The 17,344-nt window shown below is 38.5% G+C and overlaps 2 protein-coding genes across 2 annotated transcripts; one reads left to right on the plus strand and one right to left on the minus strand.

Annotated features, from left to right (window-relative positions):
- The first annotated feature begins 468 nt into the window (after window positions 1-468).
- On the plus strand, window positions 469-8,519 carry LOC125237930 (V-type proton ATPase subunit G). Its single transcript, XM_048145171.1, has 4 exons — window positions 469-626; window positions 1,514-1,614; window positions 6,725-6,823; window positions 8,099-8,519. Exons 1-4 carry the CDS (start codon window positions 545-547, stop codon window positions 8,168-8,170), a joined length of 354 nt encoding a protein of 117 aa, XP_048001128.1. The 5' UTR covers window positions 469-544; the 3' UTR covers window positions 8,171-8,519.
- On the minus strand, window positions 8,485-16,888 carry LOC125238059 (trypsin-1-like). Its single transcript, XM_048145348.1, has 8 exons — window positions 16,798-16,888; window positions 14,274-14,403; window positions 13,775-14,062; window positions 12,551-12,827; window positions 11,773-11,861; window positions 10,903-10,966; window positions 10,076-10,233; window positions 8,485-8,567 (listed from the first exon to the last, which is right to left on the minus strand). Exons 1-8 carry the CDS (start codon window positions 16,886-16,888, stop codon window positions 8,528-8,530), a joined length of 1,137 nt encoding a protein of 378 aa, XP_048001305.1. The 3' UTR covers window positions 8,485-8,527.
- Between the last annotated feature and the right edge of the window lie 456 nt (window positions 16,889-17,344).

The raw sequence follows: 17,344 nt of genomic DNA on the forward strand, positions 1-17,344 counted from the left end.
TTGACAGCTGTGGCCTCGAGCTATGTAGTCTATGGTTGTAATTACATAAAGTTATTGAATCTTTGAACGAGTATATTAGTTAAGAAAATAAGAGCTCAAATTTATCAGAAAATCTATTATCTAATCGGAGTTTTTATATTGATATTTCATTTAATTAAGTCCTAGTAGTGCCATCTAGTACAAAAGAAGCAAACTACATAATGCTTATTTCGTTACACGCAAATAATCTCTTTTAATAACGTCCATTTATGACAAATATTATGATATTAATTAACATTTAAAATACAAATTGCAAAGTTTCTTGTTCAATAATTATCATTTGTAGTAATTTATATCCAATAATCGCTTTCAAACAAAAATGAAAGGTAGAAACCGTTCCATTCCACTCATACATTACGAAGCACGAGCCGCTGACAGCGCCAATCGTGACAACATGGTGTAACTAAAGCAATCATATGACTTTCGTCACATCTCCGTACTGCGCCTATTGATTCTCATCTTGGTCTTGATTCCTACTCGACATAGTTTTTGTGTATCGGCAGAAATGGCGAGTCAGACCCAGGGGATCCAGCAATTGTTGGCTGCTGAGAAGAGGGCGGCAGAGAAAGTCTCAGAGGCGAGAAAGCGTAAGTCAAATTACTCGTTTTGTATAATTTTACTACGAATTTGGGGTTGAGCTTTGCGTCTCCGCCTTAGTATGTATAGATAACTACCTATATCCAAAGTCTTGTTCCTAGTTACTGGAGTTTAGTGTAATAAATGAGCAGTCTATTGCTTATTTGGTGTCCTTACGAGGTTTTCAAGTATACTGGATCTTTGTATTAGATTTGATCACATGATTTCGTTTAACAGCAACATTCTAGTAAGATGACCCTGAAGAGTAGTGCTAGGTAACCATTTTCTCGTCCCCAAAATGCTTCAAAACGGTTCATGACACAAAAAAAAGATGATACCTTAGATTTTGAAACTGTAAATCTCATTGTATGTCTTTATCTTAATGTAAGACCTAGAACAAATAAATTATCCTCTGAATACAGCTACTGTTTGCTGAAGAACAATAATGAATTCACCTCCAACAATCTTTTGTCATGTTTCATCTAGTAACACAATATCACATTAAATGTAATGTAATTTTCTTGATCCTGTAATAGTACCAAAGTAATAATTGAATATCACTCATATTTTGTCTATGGTTGGGATAATAGTTTCTTGAAGATCACATCAGCACAACAACCCCAATGACCATGACAAGAGTGTATGACTAAGAAGAGAAGAGAAAGACTAAGAAGTAGACTGTTTTTGTCTTTATTTCATTATTTTTTACAGGAGTAGATAAATTAACCTTATTAAATGAAACTGGTAAACCTTACTAAAGACACTAAAGCATACCTGACATACCTGTATCACAAACTGATCAGTCAATCAATTTTATTTCTTAAACTCACTTTGCATTTGTTTCATACTTTCCGGCGGGTATACAAATTCATTGATAGTGACATTTGATTGTTTACAGGGAAAGCGAAACGCCTAAAGCAGGCTAAGGACGAGGCCCAGGATGAGGTGGAGAAGTACAGACAGGAGCGCGAGAGGCAGTTCAAAGAGTTCGAGGCCAAGGTGAGAGACTGCTGTATTTATACAGTACCCAGCTATAATGATTCCACATTGTTTATTATCTTTGTTCTTTCTTGCTTATGTAACATTAACTGTCTCTTTCCAAAGACCAATGAGCATTCTTTATTGTTGTTTACTGTACATACATATCTCATATAGACGTATGTTTAGATTTTGAAGATCTGCGGGGACCCCAATTCGGTTCTAGCCAGCAAGCCAGCACACATACATAACATTCTGGCGACGGGATTTAATTTGGAAATAGGCTACAAGTACAAGGCTCTTCTCAAACTCTTCAATGTTTCAAGGTGTCAATAGTTCCCTTTAGCTAAAAAATATGAAGCAAATGTTGCTATGCCCTTGCAGGGTTCATGTTTGGAACACTTACCTATAACTCGACGACAACAACGTATAGGGTGCAACCTACAATTATTTTTTTCTGAAAATTGCACCTTACCCACCAAAGTACAAGGTGCTATCTGCTACAAAAAAAAATCGCAGATAGCACTGGTAACGAGGCCTTATTGGAATTCAAAAGAAACTTCAGGTTGAAAGGTCAGATGGCAGTTGCTTTCGTAGAACTAGTGACTACGCCAAATCTTGGTATTAGTCAAAGTGGACCCCAGGCTCCCATGAGCCGTAGTGAAATGCCGGGATAACGCAAGGAGGATGGTGATGACTTACAACATGAAGCTAATAAAGAACTTGAAAATATTATGAGGGTGAAATATTATTGCCATGGTTACGGTCTCCTGAGTCACGCTGGTTTCATGTAAAATTATGGTACTTAAACTATGCAAACTTGCATGTGTGTGTGTGGATTGAGTGAGCACCTTCCGAAAATAAAAAAAAATATGCTGATCATTTAGTAAAAGTTCTAAAACAATTGTAAAACGAATCTCTGAATTTGTAAAAAGATAAATCAAAAGATACAGCCATTAACATGTGCTCACTCAGTTCTCACAAACTACCAACGAAAACAGTGAATATATTCATTTAACATATAATATTTATATACTAACATTTAGTAAAAAATAGGCCAACCTACCTCTATAAATATTAGATCACCTAGTTACGTATTTAATTTTTTACAAATAGTTTCTTATGCTCACTCAATCCTCACACTTTTGAAAAGCCGAATTTTGATGAAAAACATAAGATTTAGACCGCTATTATATGTGTATAGTTTAGTAAAAGTGAAATGGGAATTTGTAAAATACAAAACGAACCACTAACGTGTCAGGTTTTTTTATAATAAATTTTTGTAAGTGCTCACTCAGTCCACACGTTTTGAGAAAGTTAAAAATGTAAATATCTTACGATTTGTAGCACCTAAGACACTCGAAAGTACTTCAACATTTAGTAAAAATTTTTACTAAATATCCACCATCTAATATTTTAAATTCGTTGTCTGGTTTTAAAGATATTCAGACATAACTTTTCTCATACAAATGTATCAAGTAAGGTGACCACACTATGTCGGCTCCTGATTTTCCCCACCTTCCCATTGTCATATTGAGATTGGGGAGTTTCGTTCAATTTTGATAATAGTTTATATTAAACTAATACCATATTAATTCTCCATCTGCAAACTGTTTTTAGGTTATGTTCTTGGCCTAGTGATGATGTGTATTGTGTAATTTTTATCGACGTCAGGATAACAACCATATCGACATTCATGACGTCATGCTCCACGGCAGCGCCACCTTAGCTTTGATGAACATAAACATATGGGAAAATATCTATATAAAGTCTACAAAATTCTAGACTAGTTAAAAAAATATCTATGTTTCTAGTTTCGTCGTGAGCTCTTATACATTGTGGCGCTGCTGTAGAGCATACTCCACAGCAGCGCCACCATAAAATATCAATTACTGCATATGGTACAGGCACGTATATGGCTTCAAATAATTCTATAACAATTCTATATTGACCTAGCTTACAAAATCCCTACTTTTATTTTGCATATAGGAAAATACGATGCCACAAATCTTTTATAACAAATAATTATCGCAGCGCCTTAATAAAAAATCAAAACAAACACACTAACAACATTGCCGAGATTTTCAATAAGGCGCTGCGATAATTATTTCTTACAAAAGGTTTGTGGCATCGTATTTTCCTAAATGAAAAATAAAAGTAGGGATTTCGTAAGCAAGGTCAATATAGAATTGTTATAGAATTATTTGAAGCCATATACGTGCCTGTACCATATGCAGTAATTGATATTTTATGGTGGCGCTGCTGTGGAGTATGCTCTACAGCAGCGCCACAATGTATAAGAGCTCACGACGAAACTAGAAACATAGATATTTTTTTAACTAGTCTAGAATTTTATAGACTTTATATAGATATTTTCCCATATGTTTATGTTCATCAAAGCTAAGGTGGCGCTGCCGTGGAGCATGACGTCATTCATGCATTAAAAAGGACATGAATGATAATTGGTAAGAAACAAAGAATATAATACTTCACTAGTAAGAAACCAGAACCTGGTAATCTAATCGTGCTAACAGATGAGCGTACCGGATTTGTAAGTGGGAGCGAGAAAATAATAACTATTTCTCGCTCCCATTTACAAGCTAGCAAGCATCCATATGGATGACCTTGGTCCGGTACGGTGCTCGTACGGTCATGTGTTAGCAGCTTTACAGCGTGCGTAGCCGAATGGCATTACTCCGACGCCAAACGAAAACGAAACGCCGTGCCAGTTAGTCTGGCTCTGTCGCGCCAGTACGCACGAGCGATATAGATGTCGATATGGTTATTATCCTGACGTCGATAAAAATTACACAATACACATCATCACTAGGCCAAGAACATAACCTAAAAACAGTTTGCAGATGGAGAATTAATATGGTATTAGTTTAATATAAACTGGGTGGCTAGCTGAATGGCACAATCGCTCACGAAACGCTCACGAAACGAAGCGCTAGTAGATATCTATCTCTATCGCGCTTGCGTATTGGCGCGACAGAGCCAGCGGCGTATCGCTTTCGTTTGGCGTCGGAGAAATGCCATTCGGCTACGGGGCCTGTTATCAAAATTGAACGAAACTCCCCAATCTCAATATGACAATGGGAAGGTGGGGAAAATCAGGAGCCGACATAGTGTGGTCACCCTACTTGATACATTTGTATGAGAAAAGTTATGTCTGAATATCTTTAAAACCAGACAACGAATATAAAATATTAGATGGTGGATATTTAGTAAAAATTTTTACTAAATGTTGAAGTACTTTCGAGTGTCTTAGGTGCTACAAATCGTAAGATATTTACATTTTTAACTTTCTCAAAACGTGTGGACTGAGTGAGCACTTACAAAAATTTATTATAAAAAAACCTGACACGTTAGTGGTTCGTTTTGTATTTTACAAATTCCCATTTCACTTTTACTAAACTATACACATATAATAGCGGTCTAAATCTTATGTTTTTCATCAAAATTCGGCTTTTCAAAAGTGTGAGGATTGAGTGAGCATAAGAAACTATTTGTAAAAAATTAAATACGTCACTAGGTGATCTAATATTTATAGAGGTAGGTTGGCCTATTTTTTACTAAATGTTAGTATATAAATATTATATGTTAAATGAATATATTCACTGTTTTCGTTGGTAGTTTGTGAGAACTGAGTGAGCACATGTTAATGGCTGTATCTTTTGATTTATCTTTTTACAAATTCAGAGATTCGTTTTACAATTGTTTTAGAACTTTTACTAAATGATCAGCATATTTTTTTTTATTTTCGGAGGGTGCTCACTCAATCCACACAGCGCCGGCCCGTGCACTCGCTCAGGGTAGAGCGAGTTTGAATTTCGGCGCCCTTGGGAAGAAATTTTACGACGTAGATTAAAAAATCGCGAGCGTAGCGAGCGCGAAATTTTTTTCAGTAATGCCGCAAGGCAATACAGAATTTATGGATTTCATCATACAGAAAAGGGACAAGGGTTGAACTTTCTCAGTCGCACCCTAGTATAGTTACGTGGGGCTGAACGTCGATATCATGTAGGTACATAAAATAACAAACAAAAGTACTATAGTGGCCAAGTCAAGAAATCAGACTTTAAATGAAAACGCGAGAGCTGTGCGCGCGGAATTTTTCGTAAGTAACTAAAAGATAACTGATGTAAATAGTAAGCGCGAGCGAAGCGAGCGCGATTATTTTTCCTACTGACGCAATTTATTAAAACTCAACTCGCTAGCGGGGAAGCAGCGAGTTTCCAAGCTTTGATCAACTGCAGAGCTGCGGTATTTGGCATATTTTGGGGTATTTTGACTTCACAGGGCGCCTATGTTCCCGACTATTAGGCCTTATATTTCACCATCACTATTATTTTTATAAAACTAAGAGTTGTAATTAAGGCTTTAACTGCGAATTCTATCGTCACCGTCAGGATGCCCATTTGAGAGTTGTAATTATTTTGCCACTAAGTGCCCTTCGGGATCTTAGTCCTTTGAAGTTCGCTCATCTCCTGTGACTCACAAAATTGCGCCTCTCTGAGACTTTTCGCGCCTTTGGCTTTATGAGGCACTACGCTTTGGACTATCGAATAGACTCATATTTTTGCATTTGGATAATGACGTAGCTTTGTCTTTGGGCCGCAAAACAATGTGGTTCGTCAAGGGCTAGAATCCTCCTTTTACGACGCCCTAGCAACAGCGCCCTTATGAATGTTGGTATATGTTGGCTATGTGGTTCAACTTTCCACTTAATCTGAATTACAAATCTAGATTTTCAATAGGTGTATTAATTCCCGACTCCTTTCGCCATTTTGTGAAATGTGCGCGCCCACACAATGTATAATTTTTTTTTGTATGGATTTTTCCACATTCTCGATTTTGGCGCCCCCTTACCATGTGGCGCCTAGAGCGGCCGCTCCACTCGCTCTACCCTTAATCCGGCCCTGAATCCACACACACACAACTTGCATTTTTCTGGTGTTACCAAGCCCTTTCCTTAATTTGCCACCTACAAACATGGACTACATGCATGCTTGCATAATTTAAGTAGCATAATTTTGCATAAAACCAGCGTGACTCGGGGGACCGTAACCATGGCAACAACAGGTAAGAAAAAGTTGATTTACCCACGAATATTGTTGTCCTTTTCCAGCACATGGGCACTCGGGAGGGAGTGGCGGCCAAGATCGACGCCGAGACGCGGGTCAAAATCGACGAGATGAACAAAATGGTCAAGGCTCAGCAGGATGCGGTCAGTACCCTTTTTTAATTTATTTGTTACAAAAGAAAACTTAAGTGGTAGGTACACAAATATTTTCGCCAAACTGTGGACAGTTTGTTGGCGAATAATGCGCTCTAAAATAACAAAAACCGGCCAAGAGCGTGTCGGGCCACGCTCAGTGTAGGGTTCCGTAGTTTTCCGTATTTTTCTCAAAAACTACTAAATCTATGAAGTTCAAAACAATTTTCCTAGAAAGTCTTTATAAAGTTCTACTTTTGTGATTTTTTTCATATTTTTTAAACATATGGTTCAAAAGTTAGAGGGGGGGGGGACGCACTTTTTTTTCCTTTAGGAGCGCTTATTTCCGAAAATATTAATATTATCAAAAAACGATCTTAGTAAACCCTTATTCATTTTTAAATACCTATCCAACAATATATCACACGTTGGGATTGGAATGAAAAAAAAAATCAGCCCCCACTTTACATGTAGGGGGGGTACCCTAATAAAACATTTTTTATTTTTGCACTTTGTTGGCGTGATTGATATACATATTGGTACCAAATTTCAGCTTTCTAGTGCTAACGGTTACTGAGATTATCCGCGGACGGACGGACGGACGGACGGACGGACAGACAGACATGGCGAAACTATAAGGGTTCCTAGTTGACTACGGAACCCTAAAAACAAGATGCATGAATGGTCAAACATGTTGTGTTTTGTTACTTGGCCAAATAAAGAAACTTGAAACTATCTCACCATCAAAAAGTCACTATTTTGGGTGGGATTTGAACCCACGACCACAGCTAGTGCTAATGCTAGCCCAGTGCTATTCCATGCGAGCTACCAAGGCGCCACGCCAAAATAGCAAGCATTTCCATCATGTCATGAGACCCAAAAGTGCCCCCCAATTTACCAAATACGTAAATGCACAGAAGTCTTATACAATGTGTTTTTATTGATTTCCGTTAACTTTAAGGGAAGGTTATTTAGGTGAATTACAATTAATTTATCTAAGAAACTAGTGTCTTAACTCTGACTGATGTTTTCGAGTTATTCAATAAATAAATTGAAGAGTCAAAGGCACCTAGACTTCAAAGATTATACTGGAAAATTTTCCTCGGCGGTTAGCAAGTCAGCAGCGATAGCTGGACACCCGGGTTCGATTCCCGGCTTCGCTACCAGTGGACTTGATCGCTTTTTCTTTGCTGTATTGTATATATTTCAGTTTATAATTACAATTTCTACCTGCTACCAATGATACAGTTTCACGTATTTTTCATACTTAAATATTTTCCATTCCAGGTGATCCAAGATATCCTAAACCTGGTGTACGACATTAAACCAGAGCTGCACGTCAACTACCGTGCCAAGTAGGCCGCTTAAATTATCGCATAAACTATTATTACTACGAGCTAACAGTTAACCGCCATTTTCCCAGACAGCCGCCATCTGGCAGCTGTCAAACCGCCATCTTGAATCATCGTCAAAATGGCCGCTGTATATAAATCTTGGGTTTATTGAAAATATTTGAACTTTAGCCTTTGGAATCAGCTCGATATCATTCCATGAAATATATTCGGAGATCCGCTACGAACTTCCCATGTTCAATGTTGTATGTTATTTAGAAATATATAATGTTACATTTAATGGATTTTTGATTTTTGTGTAGTGGAATGGAAACTGGCCTGTACAGTATTAGAGCAAATATATTGATTTACGTTTATTATTGTTTCATTCTATGCCGTTCATCCAGCCGCGAGCTAGGTCCTCGCTGTGAAAGAAAAATTAATATCAGATTTTTTTAAACAGTCGACTACAAATGAAGCTTTGAAAGTACACACGTGTCTAACTATTCTCTGCCTTACAAGTGAGACAAATTAATATCTGTCCTATTCTCAAGCAAAAAGCTTATAAGGTTTTCCTGATTGCTACCTATATACATATTTATCTTAACTTTCTAGTTGTAGATTCTAATCTTAGTTAGGTTTAAAGATCTTTATTTAGGCTTAGACAAACTATAGGATAGTTTTATATATTTTGATCCTTAGGAAACAACTTTCTAGTTGTAGTTCTTAACTTTGTAGTCTGTGTATTTAGGTAGGTATTAAAAATAATGTAAACAAAAGGAGAGGATATCACCTCTCACAGAATGGCCAGAATTATCAGTCAGCTATAGCTATTTAGTACTATAGTAGAGATAGAGATATTTATTTGCTTCCAAGTACACATAAAATTTACATTAAAATGGTAACATGGACCCTAGTAGGGTATTGCAAAATCAGTTACAAACTTAAAACTAGGTTACAGTATAACACTAGGTTAGTTAAATGTCGTCACGGTTTGGTATTAATACTAAACTTAGTATGCCGAAGGTTACCTCTTTTTCCTAAGTGCGTTTTCACATTATCCTTCCGACATCCGATATCGGTTCGATGTGAAAACGCACTAATGACGGGGATGAATGCTATCCAGCCACTCCGCAGCGGCGCCTGTACTAGCGAAGACGGCTGGTTTGTCCGCCTCATCACAACGTTAAGCAGAGAAGACTCTAGCGACAGTAAACTAGGTATAATGTTACCTCCTTCGCAGAACAGTCAGATGGGCCATTTTTTTCAAAGTTGTCCACCCCACTTTTTTTTTGGATTTGGAAATTTTGATGTGTTTTCCACTCAGAATCGCGAGCTCTTTTAATCATAATAAGAGAAAAAAAGTGTCCCAAGGTTTTTTTCCCATTCCGTTACCACTTTTTCATAGATAGATAGATAGATACATTTATTGGTACTAATCATACACCGTCAAACACTGTTACAATTATGTAAAAAATAAAAACATACATTTTGTATGGCGGTAACGGAATGGAAGGTTCGAAAAAATGTATGGAAATCTTGGGACATTTTTTTTCTCCTATCAGGATCGAAAGAGCTCGCGATTCTGAGTATGAATCGCGTAAAAAATAGACATGTTACAAAAAAAGTGGGGTGGACAAGTTTGAAAAAAATGGCCCAGCTAACCAACCAGTCTCAGGGGATCGATTATTGAATTTCGAACGCACGAATTCGCAGTTCGAAAGTCTGTGGAAAACGACGTAAAGCTATTTTTGAAAAAAAAAACGACGGTTAGTAATTTTAAAACTAGTGGTAATGGCCACTCGTTTTCGATTCTGTTATTAGAATTTAAATAGCTAGCAGTGGAGATATTATTGAACGAATTTCACGAAATAGAATGGTCGAGATTCAAAAATCGGCCCCCAGCTCTTTAGAACAGTGTTCTGAAGGTTACCTCTTTTTTCTAATGACCGGGATGCTATCCAGCCACTCGGCAGCGGCGCCGGTACTAGCGAAGACGGCTGGCTTGTCCGCCTCGTCGCAGCGTTTGGCGGAGAAGGAGAGGATGCCGACCAGCTGTCCGTCCATTATGGCTGGGCCGCCGGCATCATGCTGGAACAAGGTATCAGGGTTACCATGAAGTAGTAGTTTAGGTTGAGAGAGATGGACGTAGCTATATAACTGGTATAGCTGTGTCCCTTTCTCTCAAGCTGAACTGAACGGCTTTTACTTCATGGTAACCCCCAGGACTCTTAATTCGTGGAGCTTACAAGGACAAATGGAATTGAATTCGTTCCGGCATCTGTTCACATTCGATGTTGGAATGGCGAACGTGGAATCAGGTGGTCCGGTTTTTGTTTCAAATAAAACGTAATGTCTCAGTATAGAAAAAGATGGTCCAAGTGGTCCTACTTGGGTTAATAGACTTGGTAGACCTGGGGCCCGTTTCTCGAAAGGTACAAGTCTTGTATTACAAGTGCGCGAACTGTCAAATCGTATGGGTTGTCATGGAAACACACTTGTAATAGTTGTAATACAAGACTTGTACCTTTCTAGAAACGGGCCCCTGGGGACCATTTCTCGAAACTACAAGTTACAATTTACAAGTGGTAGTCAGTGTCTAATATGACAAGTTGGAAAGAGACTTCCGCTTGTATTTTGTAACTTTCAGTTTTGAGAAATGGGCTCCTGGATATTCAGATCATGTTTCATAATTCCAGATGTTTCAGTTTCAGTCTAAAAATCGCTTATATATCATAAGTAGGTACTCCATACACTTACGTTACAAACATTCTTGATCTTGCTGATAAAGCCGGCGCAGAAGGTGCTGAATGAAACCAATTCCCTGTAAAACAGACAATTTTAATGGCATAGTCTTACATTATCATTAGTCATAACCTCTGGGGTTCAATGTCCTAATACTAGGACAAAATACCTACGATGAAATTTGAATCTACGTTAAATGGAATTGAGTTGCTTTTGTTTTGATTCCTTCGATTTTCGAACAAAAGAAATTACCCCTGTTTTCTAGTACCTTTGATTCAAATTTGATTGGCAATTTTTTTTCATGGTGGGCCGCTATAGGTTGGCAAACTGCAAAAAACTCTTGGAGATAGATAAACGTGTGATAGACTTTTTTATTGTAGACTGATCGGCGATTGACCCTAGTCACACCTGATGGAACATATCGGAACATGCACTCCAACGCCTTGGCAATCATCATCATCGTCCTGTCCTCGTCGGTTTCGGCTTCGGCGACTGGGTTTGTACCGGTTAGTGAGAGCGACGCTCGTGGGCTCAGGTGACTGACGTAGCCTATTTTTGCCGTGAATGTGCGACCGTGCGACCACACTCACAGCAGGTCAGCACCCCTCCAACGAAATTATAATTTACTAGCTTTTGCCCGCGGCTTCGCTCGCGTTAGAAAGAGACAAAAAGTAGCCTATGTCACTCTCCATCCAACTATCTCCACTTAAAAAATCACGTCAATTCGTCGCTCCGTTTTGCCATATAAGACGGACAAACAAACAGACACACACACTTTCCCATTTATAATATTAGTATGGATGACCGCAGGTGGTCGGGACTTGAACTCGTCGCGTTTCGAGAGGTGCCCGGTGTTTGTGAGAGCCTTAGCATCTTAATGCTTACTTTCCATAAACGTCGATGCAGTCGGCCTTGTCGTAGACGGGAAGGTCCACCTTCTGGAGCAACACTGCTCCTCCTTTGTCGCCCATCCCCTAGAAAAACGAATTAGAATGTATTATGTCTGAAAAATCAATTTTAGCCAAATATCTAACATACTCGTAGGTAGGACTAGTACCTACATCATTTTGGAAAAGAACCGATAACTCTTCTTCGCTACGACTGCTGGATATGGCAAGAAAGGAAACCAGTAGTAGAGGCATTTTATTAGGACCGCAGAAGACCGTGCTGAATAGAGATCTTTGGTGCACAAAATAACGACCCTCAGCCATGACGAACCGAGGAAGAAGTAGAAGCATACGTCTTCAGGTCAAATCCAAAAAATGAACACCACAGATTAGCTTATGAACGTAATCGTCTTGTCAATAGTCACATCCTTTCTCTTCGAATATTCAGTCTTGGACACATTCAACGCGGAGAACGTAATATTCTTATGCAGTGAAAGCTGTACCTGGCTTATAGAGAGTGAAAGAAGAGACACAAGACAGAGAGAAAACTTTCAAAATTCTTGCCAACACCGGTTCCCATCCCAAAAAGGATGGTCTTGTCAATCGTAACATCCTTTCCTTATCCTTTCTCTTCGAATACTCAATCTTGGACACATTCAGCGCAGAAAACGTATCTCACAACAGCGTAGTTGAAAGCTGTAAGTATCTGGCTTATAGTTAGAGTTGAAGAAGAGACACAAAAAAGAGAAAAAACTAAAAAACTACAAATTTCTTACCAGCACAGATCCCCATCCCAAAAAGGTTATAGTCTTGTCAATGGTCACATCCTTTCTCTTCGAATACTCAATCTTGGACACATTCAGCGCCGAAAACGTGATATTCTTATGCAGTCTCACAACAGCATAGTTGAAGGCTAGCGTGTCTGGCTTATAGTTCGGGTGGAAGAAGATCTCATCGACTCGGAGGACCTCGCCGCCGGCCGTGGCGTTGCTGGAGCCGATACGGACGGTGAGCATCTTGACGTATTCGCGGAAGAAGCGGTTGTTGTATTGGCTGGAAGAGGATTTTTGGTGAGATCATAGTGTAAAAGCCTTGAAAATAGTAAAAAAAAAATTAAATTATTTAAAAATCGAAATAAGATGTCATATATTGAAGAAAAAATGACGAGCACCACCAGTGGTGAAGGCCGGATTCGAACCGGCGTCTTTTAGCAATCCGGGCCAAACGCCATGAACCCCTAGGCCACCTCGCCACAGCGGAAGTTGAATTATTTATTCAACAAAAGTGAGACAGTTTTTTTACATAACACTTTCCGCCAAACTGTAGAACAGTTTGTTGGCAGGAATAAGCTCCCTTTCATCACATTACTGTTGTTTCACTTAGGTTCTAAAAAGTAAGTAAGCAGAGGTGTGTTTAGATATTTAAGATCAATCTTTCTGCTCTGATATACCTGATGGTGTACAGATGTAGTGCGAAGAGGGTTTCCTTCACATATTTCCAGAAACGTTCGTATTTGTCATGCTAGTTCAGTCAATATCAGTACATCTTGTACTGAGACTGACTGAAATAGCATGACACGTTCGTACGTTTACGAAGGCAAATTTTTTCGCACTACATTTGTATAGGGTCGCTATCAATTATATCGGAAATGTGCTCAAAAGTATCTAAACACTCATTCTAAAGCCTTGAAAATAACCGTGCTCAGATATTTGTGAGCAACTTGACTTCTTCGACAGATATTAGATAGATAGAGATAGGTCTATTTCTTGAAGAAAAAGACACAGTATTTCACACAATTATAAAACAAAGGCTTGCACTAATAGAGATATATTATATTATATCTGATGGTGGCTGTACCTAATCAAACCCAAAAATGGTCCCTCGAACCGGACAGCATCAAACCATAAGATTCTTGGCTTGTGATCTGCAAGAAAGTTTGCTAGATCCTTGATGAGCTAAATCAGCAGAGCACTAAGGTAAAGTGAAAAAGACAGACTCACAGTTGCAGGCAATGTGCGGCTGTCAGCACGAGGTCCGAGCTGATGATGGCGCCGCCGCACCACAGCTGGTTATTCATCAGAACAGCTGCCAGATACGGATGCTGTTCAATCCTGGCCGTCTCATCAGAGTTGTAGATGCGACGGTAGCGCGGTGCAGCGGCGGAAGCACGGGGCCTTCTGTTGTTGTTGTGGTCGTTGTTGTTGTTGGCATTCCTGTTGTCATGGTTGTGGAGGTAGTGGTGGATGTTTTGGGGGATTTCGGGCGCGCTGGTGGTGATACTGGTGATCCTGTGGGTTTAATCATCGATGGGTTCAGTTACATTGCGTTCTAGATTTTGAGTTTGGTTTAATCATTTTCATTTATTATACGGTTAGTCATCAAAAGGCAGTAATTTTCCACTTTTTTATTCTGATTGATTCTAGTACTTCTCCCCCTCACATTGTGAGCCTTCAACAGTGGGTGATAACTGGTGATGATGATGATGATGATGGATGATACTTACTGCTCTCATTGGACTGGTCAGAAACTTCTTCTCCCTTCGTCTCCTGCCTGCGTCGTCTAGCAACCGCGACCTCGTAGGGAATGCCCTCGTATTGCCAAGAACGACGATACAGTTCTCGAGATTCGACTAAAAAACAATAAATAGACGTTCAAGCAAATCTTGTCCACACAGTCATGGCTATTCCCTGCTTCCTGCTAAAAGTGCCACCCTCTCGCTCTCGTTTACCTCACAGTTACCGCGTTGGTTGGCGTTCGGTCAAGAACGCGACCAATCGACCTGTCTTATCTCACTGATGGCGCATTTTCATTAGTCGATAACTCGTTCGGTATACAGCATACGGGGAGTCCCCGCAGGCGAGATAACAACCAATGAGAGTGGTGCAGTTTGATTGGTCGTTATGCAGCATACGGGTACTCCCTGCAGGCGAGATAACGACCAATGAAAGTTACTATTTAATTTCCCCGAATGCGGGCCCTGTGACATGCGTTCCAGAAATCTCTCGCACCCCGAATGCGGACCCTATCGACTAATGAAATTGCGCCATACTAGCATGGTACTGATGGACGATGATGACTGATGGTAGTACACTGTTTTGCCAGGATGTGTATTGAAACTCGCATACGAGTTCTCGCACCGTGTTAATAAGCCTTTAGTTCTTCATTATAAGCTATCATACACACCGTTCATGAATATGGAATTATGTTTATTTGATGTTTTAATTAGGACATAAGTAATAATTCTTGTCCGTTGTTAGAATTGAAGGAAGGAAGGAAGTGAGAAATATTTTCGCATAGGGATTGCTAAGATCCTTTTAATACACTCAGGAGCAATTAAAAGAGGTCTTTATCTATGAAAACTCTGTATACTTACCTAAAGCAGTTATTAGCATTGCTGTAGATTTGTATTAAGTAGTATGATATGAAAGCATTAGTTCGCAAAAATATAGCCAATTTGATAATTTCCTGTATACAATTGTTCCGTTGAAGTCTGTTAAAATATGATATCAATTGTAGTTTTTATTTCCATTACATGCACACTAGATAGGGTCGGATGTCCAACAATTAACCAGTAGTACACATTTAACCATTGCTTTAATTTGAATATGCGACGTTGCCAAACCGTGCTAATAGCAAAAAAATGTTGCAAATTAGTCTCCTTTGACGTTCCCCAGTCGATGACAGTCCAGCACAAACATTACTTGAGAAGTGAGGTGATTAGTGATTTTTGATAACATAACGAAGAAAAATCTTTCTGTATTTTTTCGTTATTTTACTTGCTTGTTATGTATTGAAACCCTGGAAAATATATATTCTGTAAAATAACTTCTTGGGTACCAATGAAACCTTCGCAAATGCCGCTACCCTGCACTGATTAATTTTTATTTATTTTTAAATATACAGTTTGGTAGGTGGTGCACAATGAGTCAAAATGATAGGGTACACAGTTAACCAGGCAAATGTATTGAGAAACTAGTGTAACTTTTACCAAGTTAAGATATCACGTATTTACTTGTACTATATTAAAATACCAATAATACAATAATATGTAAGTTTTTCAGCACGTGATTTCATGCATTATAAATGGCATAAATTAAAGTATTAAATAAGAGCAGCTTTTATATCCGTTTATCACCATTAATATACACAATCATAACTTTTTCACATAATAAAAACATTACATAATTTACAAGCGTAATATTATCCTATATTGGTTTTCATAAATACATATTATTATATTTAAGGTTATTAAATGCAATGGTTCATTGTAGACTTAGCTGTGGTTGACTGTGTACATATGGTTGTACACAGTTATCCATTTCTCTTTTTTTTCTTAGCCGTACAAAACGTCAACTTCTTTTAGATTTCGATTTAAATTTTGAATGCCAAATTAAAGCCAGATAACCAAGGAATACTCCAGCAAAAACATATTTGCATACGTTTAAATATGACTGATTTATGAGAGTCCAAATTTTAGGTGGTTAACTGTTAAACACGTCACCCTATGGTTTTTATTTGTCGGATATGGACCAAGCTTAGTTTGCAGTGATTTTGAATGCATATACAGTCGACTACAAAGAGGTGTATCCACCTTTTTCACCTTATTAGTTACAATGCAATGAGGTGAAAAAGTGCATGGATACATCTCTTTGTAGTCAACTGTACATACATACTTTGCAGGAGTTGTTTTAAAGTGTTATGTTGCTATTCAAATTGCTGGCACCATAGCTCGGCCTGACTCGACAACACACACACATACACATTTCGACACAAATTTTACTTTCTCACTCTCACTAATTTTCAACAACCTCAACCTGTCTTTCTCTTCCTTCAGAGAACCCTTTCGACTTCTCCGCCCGAAGAAATAATAGTTCCGCAGCATTTCAAAGCAGTTTTCGCTACTATGTCACATAATGCTGGAACAACATATCCCCTCCATTTTTTCCCTATACCACCCCTTGGAGATGTCCTCGTAGATTAATCGCGTAAGTAGTTACATGAATTATTATGAAATGTAACGCACTATTATCGCTGTCCGCATTGTCTTGATCGTGGCCGCAGAGCGCACGGCCCGCCAGCAGGAACATCAGCGCCATCTTGATTTGAACCGCCATTTTGTACCTTAAATGACAGTTTTGTTCGCAATTTTTTGTTTTAAATACAAATAATTTAATAAGTAAAACATATTGTACAGTGTTAACCAAGTCTTGGCATGACTTTATGAGAGATGATTTATACAATTTGTATAATACAAATGGCTATTATTACTCATGAGACGTTGAAAAGTTAGCACAGATGTCGCCACTGCAAGTATTGAAACCGCTTACAGTTTGCTTCCTAATTCATAGCAATGCGAACAGAAGAAGACTATACTCTGGATTGGATTAGATTTTAAAAACCAAGTGCGGGTAGTTGTAAAATCTCATGCGCTAGAAAATATTGTCGTCAATTTTAACCACATTCGGCGAAAACACGAGTGGGTTTTCTTAGAAATATTAGCGTCCATTTCAAGACATAATTCCTATAAGTAATTTACTTAACTCTTTTAAACTTGATTCAAACTCTTTTAA

Source organism: Leguminivora glycinivorella, chromosome 22 (assembly GCF_023078275.1).
Source record: "Leguminivora glycinivorella isolate SPB_JAAS2020 chromosome 22, LegGlyc_1.1, whole genome shotgun sequence".
In the NCBI taxonomy this organism is placed as follows: Eukaryota; Metazoa; Arthropoda; class Insecta; order Lepidoptera; family Tortricidae; genus Leguminivora; species Leguminivora glycinivorella.

What these genes read in the sequence shown, in the direction of transcription:
- LOC125237930 (XM_048145171.1), top strand. Translation starts at nt 545, where the DNA reads ATGGCGAGTCAGACCCAGGGGATCCAGCAATTGTTGGCTGCTGAGAAG. An exon ending in AGTCTCAGAGGCGAGAAAGC is followed by an intron (nt 627 to 1,513) that starts GTAAGTCAAATT and finishes GATTGTTTACAG; the next exon opens with GGAAAGCGAAACGCCTAAAG. An exon ending in TCAAAGAGTTCGAGGCCAAG is followed by an intron (nt 1,615 to 6,724) that starts GTGAGAGACTGC and finishes GTCCTTTTCCAG; the next exon opens with CACATGGGCACTCGGGAGGG.
- LOC125238059 (XM_048145348.1), bottom strand. Translation starts at nt 16,888, where the DNA reads ATGGCGGTTCAAATCAAGATGGCGCTGATGTTCCTGCTGGCGGGCCGT. An exon ending in TGCATCGACGTTTATGGAAA is followed by an intron (nt 10,967 to 11,772) that starts GTAAGCATTAAG and finishes TCTGTTTTACAG; the next exon opens with GGAATTGGTTTCATTCAGCA. An exon ending in CCGGTCATTAGAAAAAAGAG is followed by an intron (nt 8,568 to 10,075) that starts GTAACCTTCAGA and finishes TTTCTTTCACAG; the next exon opens with CGAGGACCTAGCTCGCGGCT.